The sequence below is a fragment of the Protopterus annectens genome, chromosome 1.part2 (genome assembly GCF_019279795.1).
Source record: "Protopterus annectens isolate FY-2018-M chromosome 1.part2, PAN1.0, whole genome shotgun sequence".
NCBI classification, from domain to species: domain Eukaryota; kingdom Metazoa; phylum Chordata; order Ceratodontiformes; family Protopteridae; genus Protopterus; species Protopterus annectens.
Window position 1 is genome coordinate 550,041,316 of NC_056727.1, and position 15,699 is coordinate 550,057,014.

Consider the following 15,699-nt stretch of genomic DNA (forward strand, 5'->3'; position numbering starts at 1 on the left):
ATCTGGTATTCTTTAGGGATAGGGTTAGTCTGTGCACAAACCCTTCATTCATGCCTAAGGCTGTTTTAGAGTTCACTTTGAATCTAGCCAGCAATCTCCCTGTTTTTTATCAGGATCATAAAAACAAGGGAGAAAAGATTCTTCACACTCTGGATGTTCATTGGTAACTCAAGTACTTGATAGAACTAAGTCTTTCAGGAAAACTAACCAATTATCTATTTCCCATTCTGGGACTAAAAAAAGGTCAACCTCTGTCTAAACAGATTATTTCTAGGTGGTTGTCCTCTGTTGTTGTGTTTTGTTACTCTCACTATGGCAAAACTATTCCAGGCAGTGATGAGGCACATTCCACTAGAGTCTTAGCTTTTGTGATGACATACTAGAAAGGGGTAGATTCTAGAAGCATTTTAGAGGCAGTAACTTGGTCATTTATTCATACATTTAGAAAGCATTATTACCTGGATTTGTTTTCCAAGTCCAAAGCAGGTTTTGCTAGGACTATTCTGCAAGAGCTCCTGGACCTTTATCATTCCTCCACCCAGGTTGGACAAGGTATAGTATTCTTCCCATAGGCTACTACAGCAGTAAGAATGATAGACATGGTACAGTTGTGTAAGTTGTACTTGCCTATAACAGTAGCTTTTCATATTCCTCACTGCTGCAGTAGCCATACCCACCCACCATACTCCTTTATTTTATGTATAGTTGTTATATATAGTTCCAGTGTAGGGTATAAGGTTTGGATTTGTTGTTTATATCTTTATTAATTTCAGGAAAAAATATTGTTTTTATTTGGTTTGGCGCAAGTAAGTCCTGAAAGTGCTTAATCACTCTGGTTACTTATATAGGTCCCTTCAGCAGGGCTTAGCATATAGGCAGCCAGAATGACAGTTTGGGGGGGGGGGGGGGTGAAATCTTTTTGAAGCTGTTCAGATGCTGTTTTGTTGGCAGGATGTACCTCATAGGCTACTGCAGCAGTGAAGAATTTGAATAGCTACTGTTATAGTTAAGTGCAGCTTACACAACTGTACTTCATCCGGCTACATTCAGTCAGATATTGTTTGGCTCAGTATAACAGACCTAACTTCTGATGTGTTTTTTTATTGCTTGTTGGATGTGGAAGTTGAATGTCATGGAGTCATGTACTATAACACCCAACTCCTAGTAATTTTTAATTGGATGCTACATTAATGCTTCTGTTATTTGCAGAAGTGATTTGAAAGTTAGATTTGTATTTGGTATGCAAGGAGTGAAAAGGAGAAGCTTTATCTTTTTTGGGGTTTAATATTAGGTAGGATTTTACTAGCTAGTTTTCTGTGGAAGAGAATGAATCTTGTAAATGAACATTAAGCACTGGGCTGTTAATACCACTTTCAGGGTCAGAGATGCTGGGCACTGAATACAATAGCTAGGGATCTGATGTCCTTTTCATGCATTATTCAATTGATGGGCTCAGGATCTAACTCATCTGCTTCAATTAGATCATCAGATCTAAGAACTCTCAAGCTCCTCCATTTACCCATAATGCCCCACCAACCTAACATACCTCAGATCTTGTTTGCCACCATTAGCTTCAGATGCGGATCCATTTGCTCTCAAGTGTTTGGTTGTAGTTTTTTGAGTTTTCTCATTACTTGTTGGTTGTGAGTTAGTTTGTAATTCTAACTTTCATATTTTTTTCTGTCTTATTCCTCCGTCCCATAATCCTTAAGCTAAATATAGCTGTTTTCTTACTCTTTTTAACAGCACCATTATTGATATTCCTTCTTTACTCTTCAGAGTATTTCTGCCCACCATTGTTGGTAGTTTTCTCCTCTCTCTTTGTTCTATTTAAAATAATAATAATAATAGTAATAATTATATCTTTCTATAATTGCAGTTGTTAAAATCTTTTCTCTGCATAGTTTTCTTAGTGCTATATTCATGTTGTGGTGCTTTATCATGGCTGACAGGTCAACGGGATTCAAAAAATGCATTACCTGTTGGCAAAAGCTTCCCAACTCCAGTGCTCACAGGGAATGTGTTTACTGGCTAAGACTTGCTCAAATCAAAGTGGATTGTATGATCTGCTCTGGCTTCAATTCCAGGGCTTTAAGGGATCAAAGAAACAAGTTGACTTTAAGAGGCCTTCTTCCATCTACCTGTTCTTCCTTGGTCACTGGGGCTTAAACCCCAACCAAGAAGCTTAACAAAGGAAAAGGAGTCCTGTAGGAGGTCTCCTGATCATTCTTTAGCATCAACATTGGCTACTTCAGTGGAGCTGCCTGCAAAAGTGCATAAGAAACCAGATCCATTTAGAAGGCAGGATTTTAATGAGCTACGTAATGTTTGGATGACAATTGACTGGATAGATTATAAGTGATTTATAATATTCGCAAATAAAATTATGTCAGTATGGTTTGTGATATGTAATGTTTGCAACTAAAATTATGTTAATATGGTTTGTTTTCATTTATATAATGTATGAGTGTCTATTTCATACGAGATAATTTAATAAAGATGTTTCTTGTTTAAAAAAGAAAAAAAAATCAGATCCATCTGTCCTTCCTGGATATGACCATTTTGAAATCCAGGTCTCCACAGATCCATTCCCCGCTGCTTCTCTTGGATCCGGTATCATCTGGGCTCCCATCTCCTTTCCTGGAGGGATCTCCAAGAAGTCACTCCAGACCTCTGCCCAGCACATCAACTCTTAGGTCTTCCAGAAGTCTTTTGGAAGCCAATGTGGATAGGATGATGAGGAAATTCTTCAGAGCACAGATTCAGATGGAGTTCTCCCAGCTCCAACTCCCACCAGGTCTGCGAGCCATCCTTTGTCCCCTCCCCTTTTGATTTCTCCTTCTCCAGTCTGACCCACTGCTTTAGAACCTTTGGATCTGAGATCTCTGGGAGTGTCTTCATCAAATCTGAAGACAATCTGTTCTTCGACTCTGGTGGTCCCCATGAGCCGACCAGCACCAAGCCTTTTGGAGCCAGAAGACTGTCAGAGCCAAAGCATCTGTGCTGGATCCAGGGGGTGGTGAGTCAACTCCAAAGCTGTTGAAGCCATCTCTTTCCCTCGAGGGTGCGGGATAGCTCAGATCCAACTCCCTCCTCATGTGGAATGCTGGTGGGGTTGCAGGAGCTGACAGTCCCAGAGATTCCATCTCCGCTGCTGTCGACTTCTGTGTCCCCTAGGTGTTCTACCTTTGAGGTTGTGAAGAGGGCTTTCTACTTGGCTAGAGAAGAGACACCCTAACCCCCCCTCGGATCAAACAACCTTACCTCATCTGGTTCTTTGCTCTGAGCCTTGTCCATCTGTTCCACTTGGAGACCCAGTCAGAACTAGTGTCCAGCTGGTCCATCAGGACATTGTCATCTCTTCGGATACTTCTCCATAGCACCACACTGAGGAAGTCCCTCAGAAGAGAATGTCTAAGAGGTGGCACTTAAATTCCCCCAGGAATCTCTCACTGAGGCCACCGATTTTGATGAGGGAGAGGGGTCTCCCAGGTCACCACCAGAAAATGTCTCCTTTGAAGTCATCCTGAAGCTGCTGAAACAAAAAGGTGGCTGGTTCTCTGAAAACCTCTCCCAGGAGGAACTGGTGTTCCTGAAGGAATTTTGAGTCTGATCCATGTATTTCTTGGGTGACCGCCCCCCTGGCCAAGGAGCTCATTGTGCTTGTCTCTCGCCAGGTGAGGAAGGAGCCGGATACTGTAGTGCCAGTACCGGGAAGACCAGACAGAATTTTATCCCTCTCTAAAGACAACATATACTGGAGCAAGGAAGCCCCAGCTGATGCTACTGTTGTGGCTGCTGCCATAAAGGAAGAACTGGCAGAACAGAGTTCTTCTGTCCATACCTCTAACAGAGAGTCAAGAGCATTGGGCAGATTTGTGAAGCATGTGTATGCTTCAGCAACCTTTTGCCTCAGGTCACTGAATTACCTGGTACATTTCATGAGATTACAAAAAAGTCTGAGCAAGGAGCTTGCCAAACCTGTTTCCGAGTCCATATCATCTGAGGATGCAAAAAGAATCTCCCCATGACTGGCCACCCTTCAGTCCATCTCCCATGTTGCGGAAGGTATTTCATGGGATGCAGGTTCAGCCATAGCCATAGTCATCAGGAGGCATGCTTGGACACACTTATGTGATTTTGCAGAGCCCTTTAAGTCTTCGTTCATCAGTACACCCTTTGATGGAGCTTCTCTGTTCGGCACCATGGTTAAAGACACACCCTCCAGATGTGAACAATAGGGAAAGACCCTGTCTGACATGGGCATATGTTTTTCAACTCCTCTAAGATACTTCTCTAAGAATCAGTGAGGAGTTCGAATAATGTAGTTTAGGAAATCCCAGGTGGGAAACTTGAATGGAAGATACCTCCTTTACAGCAGAGGTGGCCTGCAGAATCATGGGGTCAGGGATTCCTTCTCAGATAAGCCCTGGCAGCACTCCTGAAAGGAGGCCTGACTGTTCCTAACTGGAGGCAGTCAGGGAACAGTTGTCTCTGCACCAGAGTGCCTGGGTATCCATTACAAAAGAATCATGGATGCAGAGAATCATATCCAGAGGTTATACAATATTTCTCCAGCCCCTCTCACCAATGTGAAGAAAATCCCTGATGTTCCACACAGTCAGAGGGAAGCAGCAAAGCTGCTAGAAAAAGAGTCATCTAAGAGGTCCCCCCAAACCAGAGAGGGTCTGGAACGTACTCAAGATTCTTCTTGGTACCAAAAAAGACAGGGGACTTGAGACCAATTCTGGATCTCAGCAAATGAAATCAGTTTGTACAGTATTAAAAGTTTCAGATGGCCACAGTCCAGTCCATTTAAAAGGATAATTGGATGTGCTTGACAGATCTTTAGGATGCGTACTGTCACATCAAAATGAAGAGGCACTCCTGAAGATACCTTTACTTCTGGCTGGAAGAGTCATTATCAGTTCATAGTACTGCCCTTTGATCTCACCACAGCTTTGAGGGTGTTCACCAAATGCACGGCAGTGGTAGCAGCTCACTTGAGACCGCTGGGATTCTGGGTGTTTCCATATCTAGATGACTGACTTCAAACTGCCCGAACCAGGCTTCGACTTTTACAGGCAAGCGATTATTTGCCCCAGTTGTGTGTTCACCTGGGAATCGTGGTAAATTACAACAAATCTCAGCTCACACCTACACAAAGTGTGGAGTTCATAGGTGCTCTTCTGGATACAGTCATTCAGATAGCCACTTTTCTTTCTAATGAATACATGCACTGAGGTCCCAAGTCAGGAAAGTGATTCAGAGTTCTTCTTTTCTGGCCCAATTAATAGTACAAGCCCTGGGTCAATGGCAGCAGTTATCATCCTCATTCCAATGGTCAGGTTCCACATGTGGATACTTCACTGGACTCTGTCAACTCAATGGTCCATTCTTCAACATCCATTAACTGTACTAGTCAAGATCACACAAACATGCAAAAGACATCTTCATTGGTGAATTCATTCAAACCAACTCTGCAAAGGCCATCCATTTGTTCTTCCCATGCCCAAGGCTATGGTAACCATGGATGATTCCCATTTGGGGCCATTATTTGAGAAGGGCAGTCCAAGGTACGTGGTCCTTTCAAAAGTCCAAGATGCATATCAATGTTCTGGAGATGAGAGCAGTCCTCCTAGCGTTGCAGGCCTTTCAAGACATTCTCCCTTCTGTGATAATCGCCATACAGATGGACAATATGTTAGTGGTCTGGTATATCAGCAAACAGGGGGAATCAGATCTTACCCTCTTTGTCAAGCAGCTATGACAGTATGGCAATGGGCGATTTCTTCCAGTCACTTTCTAATAGCAGTGCACATTTGGGAAAATCCATCATGATTGCAGACAAACTAAGCTGGTCCATTATGATGCCTCACAAGTGTCTCTCAATGTCAAAGTGATGGAGATAATTTTCCATGAATGGGGCCAGACATACTGCGACCTATTCGCTTCTCCCCTAAACAACAAGTGCAGCAGGTTCTTTGCCATGATCCCTCCAATAAGGAAGTCACCGAGAGATGCTCTAGTCCATGACTTACCCTCCAGTCTTCTTTATGCTGACCTTCCATTACCTGTCATTCCCAAATTCCTACAGAAAGCATTCTGGTTGAAGAGCACAGTTATCATCATTGCACCCTTCTGGCCACATCAGATGTGGTTCCCCTCCACTAGCCTCATCTTCTCCATCCCACCCTGGACACTGGATCCCACTTTAGACCTTCTCTCTCACCCAGCAGGTATAACTCATCTGGACTTAACAGGCCTCAAACTGACCCCATGGTTTCTCCAATTCTGTTGATTGCTAGACTGTCCAGGCTGTCTGTCCTCCTTGGTATGTCATATACTGGTAGCATCTCAAAAAGCTTCAACTAGAAAGGTTTACAAAAGTAAATGGAACAGTTGTTTTTTTTTTTCTGGGCCCTTAGCAAGGACCTGGACCCTATTTCAGCACCTGTTCCTTCTATCCTTGAAATTTTGACTTTAATTTTCAATGAAGTCACTAGTTTCTCAACCCTTAAAGTGCAAATGGCTGCCATTTCTAATTTCCACCTAGACAAAAATAATTCTACCTTAGCTTCTTCTAAACTTTGTAAAGCCTTTATCGAGGGAACCTTTTTACTTAGATCCCAGTTAAAGGATCCTAACTCTCCTTGGCATTTATCTATCATACTTCAGGCTTTAACACAAACTCCTTTTGAACCTTCAGCCAAAGTAGAACTATTTTTTTTATCCAGGAAAAACATCTTTTCTGGCCACTGTCACATCAGCTAGAAGAGTATCTGATATCCAGACTCTGTCTTCTAAGCCTCCTTACCTGTTTTTTTCACAAATACAGGGTATCCTTGTGAATAAATCCATATTTTTGTCTAAGGTAGCTTCTAAGTCCAGCCAGGTCATTAATCTACCAGTGTTCATTCCAAATTATTCAAATAACGGGGGGTATATGCTCCACCTTTTAGATGTGTATAGGCAACTTCACTTTTATCTTCACAGAACCAAGGAATTCAGGAAAGCCGACCAGTTATTTGTTTCATTTTCTCCTAACAGATTGGGCAAACCAATAACCAAAGTTACAGTGTTCAAATGGTTAACAGAATGTATTTCCTTTGTTTATGCCTAAGTCTCCTAGAGCTCTTGCCACGAGGTCTATGGCAGTTTCTTCAGCTTTCTGATCAAGAGCTCTTCCCTAGATGACGTGTGCAGCTGCAACTTGGACTAACTCTCATACCTTTATTGCTCACAATAAATTAAATTTGATTTCTAGGAACGGAGCAGCCTTTGACTCTGCAGTACTTCAGAATATCCTTTTACAGTAGCTGGGGACTCTGTCCCATCAGTTGAGGAATGAATGAAAAGGACAACATCAGATAAAAAAGTTATGTACTCACCATAATGATAATGTTCCATCTTTGTTGTTCATTTTCATTCTTGCTCAACCTCCCTTCCACCTACCCCCTTCCTTTGCTTCTGAAAGACCTAAGAGTTGTACAGGAACCTCTGTTCTTTGTTTGAGCTCCAGCTTCCTTTTTTCTTTCCTGCCTCTATTAATTTATATAAGGAGTTGATCCTTTATATCTAGGGGCACCAAACTCGATCTGAGGTATGTTAGGTTGGTGGGGCTTTATAGGTAAAGGGAAGAGCTTGAGAGTTCTTGGATCTGATGATCAGGTTGAAGCGGCCGAGTCGGATCCAAGTAGCAGATCCAAACCCATCAGTTGAGGAAGAATGAAAATGGACAACTCAGATGGAACGTTATGATGAGTACATAACTTTTTTATTTACCACAGTAAAAATCACGAATATTTGTCAGAACTGCAAAATCTATGCAGCTAATTTGTTGAGGCACAGGTGTTTGCACAGCTCAGGATACTTGCACATATCTGAGAGCAGTCATTGGGCACTGGCCGTAATAGCTATAACCTTTAAAAGCAGAATAATCACTAAGCAATACCATGGAATAGGATACAAGTGCACCCAATCAGAGCAATTTTTAGGCACTGGTCCCTGAATAATAGAGTCAGCTAAAAGACAATATACTGTACACTAGGAGTATAGCAAAATTTCAGTTTAACCTAGTGTTTGCCTGCCCACACACACACACACACACACACACACACACACACACACACACACACACACAGTAGAAGAGATACAGAGCACTACACACTACAAAACATATGGTAGGAATTAACCAAGGTTTGCCAAGAAAGATGAATAGTGATTTGCCTTTTGGCTGCTACCTGGCTACTATTACTGCTGGTCTCACTGCAGCTACTTGCAGCTATGAATCAATGTCCCTTTGCTCCTTCACTCACCAGGAGCAAAACATTAACACAAATCCCAAGTTGTTTTCTGAGAAACAGTTGAGATGCTCTTTGATAATTAGCAGTCTTGTCCAAGATGTCACAGGGGTCTGTAGCTTTGCTGTAAATTTCTCCTTTTAGATGTTCTGGGTAGCACAACAGATAGCTAAGCTGCACAACAGATCAAAATTTAAACTGATGAGGTTTCCACCAAAATGACAATCAGACCAGTCAGGGAAATCCCAAACACACGATTGCCCAGCAAGAGACAGTCAGGTGTCAATGCCTCCATGCTCTTTCTCACACTAAGAGAAAAACAACCAGTTCCAAACTGGTTCTTGAAAAGTGGTCTGTAAGCTGTCCAGTGATCACAGTCTTGTCACAGATGTTGCAGATTTTAAAAGTTAGCTGGAAAAAATATGGGGTCACTACTCTTATGTAGTGTGGTGTGCATTTGATTTGGGCAGTGGCAGCATCTTTCCCTTTCATTCCCTTAATGCTCAGTTTATTACAAAAGTTTAGGGAGTACAGGCCAAGAATGCTACTGCTCACACCAGTTTTGCCCAAACAACACTGTGTTTTCCTTTTGCTGAGCCTAGCAAGGGAAGAACTGAATATGCTACCTCGACATTTTGACCTCCTAATCCAGAACAGGGGGTTGACCATCCTATCAGCCTTGTGGACACAAAGGCTGACAGTGTGTGGATGATCTAGCACTCATCCCTTCCTGGCACATTTTCTGAGAATATCATAAGAAAGGCCAAGAAATAACAACATGAGAAAATATTATGTGTTAAAGTGGAAAAGGTTCTCCCATTGGTGCTATGACAGAGGACAGGACCCAGTATCAGCACAGGTGTCTCTTTTCCTCACCTGCAGTCAGACATATACAAAGCAGGGTTGTCTTTTGCCTCATTAATAGAACTTGTTTCAACTACCTCTGCATCTATGCCATTAGAACCCTTCCCTCCACCCAACACACACACACATTTTTATTCAGACTTGCCAGTGAAACAATTCCTTAAAGGGGTTTTACATCTTAGCTCACCCAAAAATGAGATTGTTCCACCATGAGATTTTAGTTTAGTGTTGTCAAACCTTACTCTACACCCTTTTGAGCCAGCTGCTTCTAACCCAATCAAGTTTATTTTAGAAGACTGACTTTTTGTAGTTTTAATTTCAGCCAGGTGCATTTCAGACTTGCAAGCTTTCTTGTGCAAGGGAACACCTCTTAGTGCTCCTCAATGACAGGGTCACCCTACATACCACCCCTACCTTCATGTCAAATGTAGATTCAGAGCTGTAATTAAACCAAGTCATTCATGTACAGATTTTTGCCTCATATTTTTAGTCTGTCTGTCACAAACTTTGTAATTTTCTGGCAAATCATTGAGAATTAAAATCACTAAATAATGACATGCATTTGCTTTTCAGACTTCATAGCCTTTAAAAACTGCATACTAACACAAATCCTGTTATACTATCAACTTTTTAAGTTTATAACAGCAATAATTAAAATCTGTCCCTATTTTGGGCCTTTGTCTCCCCATTATTTTAGATTTTGTGTACATTTCTTGGTACCAGGTAAAGAAATATGGTGACTACAAACGCCATTTTGAAGCAACCACCTGGTCATCTGTCCACACCTTTGCCAGGCATTACAACTAAGCCAGTATTTCTAGAGCCAGGGCAGGATTTGTTGTGACCATTTGGAAGGGCTTTGTGTCCTCTGTCTCCAGAACAGTCCAGCCATCATCTTTTTCCATAAGCTCTGAAAGTTATTCTAAGGTTCACTCCTGCAACAGTGAATCACAAAGAACATAGTGCCGTACTATTTCCTCCTGTCGCCTTCCTTCTCCCTGTACCATTGGTAGACATTTACACTGGGATGGGTACCCAAATTACACTCCCTCCTCCCTCCTTATTGCGTCCCTCCAGATCAGGTATTCCATTTCTAAGAGGTAAACAGCAACCTGTAGGTGCAGGCATGGGGGCATTCTGGGTGTGCTCTTCCACCTGGAATGCGTCATGCTGTGGCTCAAAAGAGCAATTCCTGAACGTTCTAGTATAGGAAAGACATTAAGATGGTGCTGGCCATCCACCCTTTATACCGCCAATGCCTTGATGTTGTTAGGGGATGGAGTCTGCCAGGCTTGGAGGATGAAGGATAAAGCTCTGGTATTCAGGGCAGCTATTGGGGTCCTATAAGCCAGAATCCTAAGAATTAGTACTGCAACAGTGAAACTACTCAGACATCTACACATATAGTAAGTTCCTACACAACTTTACTTTTACCATGACATTCTCTTGTCTCTGTTATTAGGCACTTATCCTATTTCACTGATTTGTAAACTCAAATTTAATGAAATTCAGTTTTGGCTGTTTTTTTTTTTTTAATTTTGTATTTGTTTTTTTTTTTCAATTAGTTTCCTTCAGTAGCCCTTTCATTTTCATGATCTTATTGCAGTCTTTCCTCCATGTCTATTAATCTTTTCCAAAGCATGTCATATTTTTAAGTACATTTTCAAAAAATGTTCAAAGTTTAGTACTGTCATGTTAGAGATGCATCAGGTCTACTGCTGTATTACTCCAAGTCTTGCTTGTTTAGTAAGTTTGAATGGAATTGCCTTCATCTTGTCCATATTGTCTTTTTATTCCAGCAATATTAAGAGATTCTGTGCGACTAGGAGAGTGGCCCTGAATCGAGAGAGGTTCCAATAGTTCATGCAGCACCCTAATCCCTTGTAGAAAAATGGGGTAAGGTGGGTTGAAGATGATGGTGATGATGATGAGTATCATACCCTTCTCAAAGCAGTGTGTGTCTGGGAGACTCTTCCTTGCTGTGAAAGCATAGTCTTGATCCTAAGTGAGATACCCATCTCACTGATGACTACTTGCTGCAGTTCTGATTTACCATCTGGGAGTCATAGTTTCAAGTGTGTTCCGTTATTGGTGACATGATGCAGAGGGAGTTACGCCCATATACAGAGGCAGAGGCATAGCTGGAGAGATGCATCTCACTCTCATTACCTTAACTGTCTGAGCCATATGTAGAGCAACTACTCTTTATTCTCAGCATTCTTTGCACCAGCATTTTTACTCTATCTAGATCCTGTCCAGCTTTGTGTAGAAATTAGTAGTTGCCTTCCATTAGCCTGTAACTTTGCCTGCAAATAGAACAACACTACAATCTTCAGAACATCTCCTAGAAAGCTGCTACTTTTCATAAACAACTATATGTCAGTTACATGCTGTTTCATCTTCATTACCATTTTTTTTTTTGCATTTGTTCTCTACATTCTTTTTACTTTAGTATTTCTAAAGCTGACAGTAGTTCTGTTCTGAGATAGGAATTCCTGTATTCATTAGTATTTGCCTTATTTGCTATGGTTAAAATTTCAGTAATTGAAAGGATTGAAGCTGCTTTTTCCTTTGGATGTTTAGTCTTCAATGCCTTGGTAATTTCTGTTTTCTTGCCACAAAACATTAACTTCTGTGTTCTGTAAAAACAATTTGTATAGATGTAAAATTAGGTAAGAATGCAGCAGAATGTTGGCAATCCAATAGGGAAACACATACAATTTCATTCACAATGCTATAAATTCCATTTATTTTATTTGCTTGTTAACAGGGCAAGTGAACTGGTTAACTGCATACCCTTTTTGGTCATGACCAAAACTAGAAGAACAAGGGTAATAACAATATGTATGGAGAGTTTACCATCCAACCAGCATGTTTTGGGAAGAAACTAGAATACCTGGAGAATGCTCACACAGACAACTGAAGAAAATGCATACTTTACATAGAACTGAGATGTGAAGCAAAAATCTTTAACCCCTGAGCCACCACCATGCACCAGATCACCAATAAATAGAATGAACAGCCAGAAGTTACCATTCTAATACAGATCTCATTACTATATTTTTAAACATTTTATAACACTCTATTAAGAAATCTTCCTCACTCTGAATTTACTCCAACTGCACAGTTAATTGGTAAGATCTGATTCCAAATACTCAACATTCTTCTTACAGCACTGCTGGCCTTGATTTAAAATGTTATTTCTAATTTGGTATAGTTATTTAAACTGTAGATATTTTTGTATTTTTTTTTTGAAGATTGTAAAATTATTGTTCTTAAAATTCATAATGTTTTGGAGCATTCCTCCCTGGGCCTCTGCTGAAAATAGGCACCTACCCAGTCAGACTTTCCCGGTAATCAAAAGTCAATAATTTAAATAAAATAAATAAAAAAGGCTTTTGACTGTGTAGGGTTGTTGTTGTGTCTTTCGGCTTTTCCCGGTTAGGGGTCGTCACAGCAGAACTCCAGTCTGCTAATGATTGGCAGTAGATTTTTACATGACGAGTTGCCGGCCCTGATGCACAACCTTCAACGAAGGTACACCCATTCACACATGTCTTCGCACAGAAGACACTCTAGCTGAGAATCGAACAAGACAACGTCTTACTGTGAGGCGACAATGCTACCGCAACACCACCACGACTGTGTAGGGTAAACTTCAAATACATAATTAATAATAATAATAATAATAATAATAATAATAATGATGGTAAAGCTGTAAAGTATGTGAAATTCTCACAGAACTTTGTTTTTTGTTGCATTGTGCAGTGCACCAGAGGGAGTAAAAGCAGCGTGCAACATCCATAAAATTACTGTTTTATCATTTATGTTTATTTACATTTCAGTGGCTGGGTAAGCACACAGCATAGTTGCCTGTATATAGCATTTAGAGCATAATGCCACACAGTATTTGGAGAAATGATAGTGTGCTGGAGATTTGGCAGGTGCTCACTGTGTAGCCATTACATTTAGTAAACAATCCAGAAATGCACAAGGTGGATTACAGCAGAATTTTTCTATTATGTTTATTGCAGGAGGCAGGAATTAAGCCAGAAGCCTATATTGTAATGCACACACAAGGCTGTAGCCAGGTATACACTATGTAAGTCATGGTATTTTTAAGGTGCTGCAGTTTGCTTGACCCAGTAGGTTGTTCTGCCATTGAACATTCGTAATATAATTAGCGGTACATTTACCTGGACATCCAGTGACTTTTCTGTATTGCTTATCACAGCAAGGCATTATGCAGCTTTAGAACATGTAAGACATAACATATGGGGCCATCAGGTGGCATAAAATAAAATAAAAATATATTAATTGCGCCAAGCTGTTTCTGGTGTAACTTGCAGTATATTATGTTGCTGCCTTTCTGATTAAAGATCAATCTGCATCGAGATCCAGCTATCTATTACATTTTTAAATTTTGCATTTAGAGTATATGCCACAGACAAAATTATATTTTCATGGAAGTCAAAGAGTAATGTGGAAGCCCAGTATACAAATCTAAAATCAGTATGTGTGACGCTTCATTGATAAACATGAGAAAAAGCAAGACTTTTGAGTGCCATTTTGTACTAAATTATGATTTCATATACATTATTTTATAGTGTTAAATTTCCATGGTAACAGATGACAATATTAGCAGGGTTCACATGTAACCGGCTCTCTTTGCTCCTTATTTTGGCTCCACACTTACTTTTCATCTGTTTTTTTAAACATTTTTGTGTACTTTTTATGAATGTACCAGTACATTAGAACATATGTAACCATGCATTTTGTTTCTTTTTGGGTTATTCAGGAAATCTAATTCCAAGACACCAACATATCTTCAGGAGTAATCAGTTCTTTCATGGAGTCAGCATTCCTAAACCGGAACCAGAAGATATGGTAAAGTATACTATATGCTGGATTCACATCTTATTGAATTTGCAGCTTAGCACAGTGCTTGATTTTGTGTAGCTTAAGAATGTATGGGTTATCCAAACACTATCCGCCTTTTAGATATGCAGATGCAAATGTCAAAATCATCTAGATTGTGTTTTCCTTGATGTTTCATTTATTTATTTATCTATCCTTTTTGTTAACTGGGTTATTTCCACTGGTCTAGTAGCCTCTTTTCAGAGAAGACCTGAAATAGCATTTGTACTACTAGGGAAATTTGGCCAGGGCATCAGGGAACTTCCCCTACTCTTGGTAGTAGGGTGGAAGCATTTGTGTGTAACACAATGGACTTCCTGTTCCTTTTCCTGTTCCAGGTATGGAGGTGGCCTGGAGAAACAGGGAGAAAACATGGTTGATTCAGCTTGTGCTGAAACTGGAATGAGAGTTGCTGAAAATATAGTTGAAATGGTAGAATCCCTATCAGAAGTTTTTTCTGATGATGTGGGTGCAGAAAAAAACAATGACTTGGAGAAAAAGGAGATTGTAGCTGAAACAGAGATGGATTCAGAGTAGGGTTACCAGATACCTGCGAACCCAAAGGAGAACACCGAAGGTCATAAAGGAGGACAAAGCCATGAGAAAGGAGGACAAAGGAGAATGCGTCCTGTTCTGCTCATGAAAGACAGTGTAGTGCTGGTACAAATAATTCAGAATGATTGCAGAACTTCATTAAACCCAATATGAAATGCATCAGCCAGATTAAGAACTACTTCCTTTTTCAAGTAGTAGCTGATGGCATTGTAACATTTTATGGGATTTTTGAAATACTGTACAGCTTTCATGCTTACATTTAATATTACTAATATGAAGTCACATACTTTATTTTCATGGGTGGTAAGTTAGCCGCACATAAAAGACCCCACATATATTTATCTCAGGAGCAAGTTTGCTTTCATCAGCTAACATCCTACATACATATGAAATCAGATTCTTTATTACATGTAATATGAACTGAAACATATTTAAGGGGGTTGTGTATGTGATCTTATCCTAAAATTTCCATTGGTGTATTTTGTAAGCCAAATTTGAATTTAATGGTTTAGATGTGCTGAGAAAAATTATGGCAGTGTCATTTAATTCATTTCATTTAATTCCACAGCAAAAACACTATTAAAGCTGTGGTCAAACAACATGCCTCTATTTATTCAAGTGAGACAAAATTCGATTGTCATTTTACGAATTCTGCAAAGGACATTTTTTTAATTTTAAAGTAGTTTGGAATGCGTTGGTGTGGCCTGCACTGATTTTGTGATTCTGAGGTGTAGCAGTTGTGTTTTGTTGAAAGTGACATTTACCATTTCTGTGTGGTTCTTCATTGGTGGAATTTTTGTACTTGCGTAAGAGGCTGTGAGGAGTGGAGGGGAGTATGCCACTTGCCAAAAAATGTTTTTCTATATTTTACAATTTTTGGTGAAACTGCATTCCTCCACAGAGTAAAGCAGTTCTATCTGTTTTGTTTCATTCACAATTCTGATTTTTTTTTTACATTACTTTATACAACAGCAAGTGACAAATGCCTTAATGTGGAGACTTCACTCAAAAACTGGCAGTCTGTGATAGGGAGATCTAATTCTGAAAATAATATTCCTTA

The 15,699-nt window shown here is 40.2% G+C and overlaps 1 protein-coding gene across 1 annotated transcript in view; it reads left to right on the plus strand.

The window, feature by feature from the left end:
• CDKL4 (cyclin dependent kinase like 4) overlaps positions 1-15,699 on the plus strand; it is a 1,070,656-nt gene that overhangs the window by 742,588 nt on the left and 312,369 nt on the right. The window contains exon 7 of the mRNA XM_044057625.1: positions 13,966-14,054. Coding sequence (XP_043913560.1) covers positions 13,966-14,054 — 89 coding nt within the window. The remainder of the gene's footprint in view (positions 1-13,965; positions 14,055-15,699) is intronic.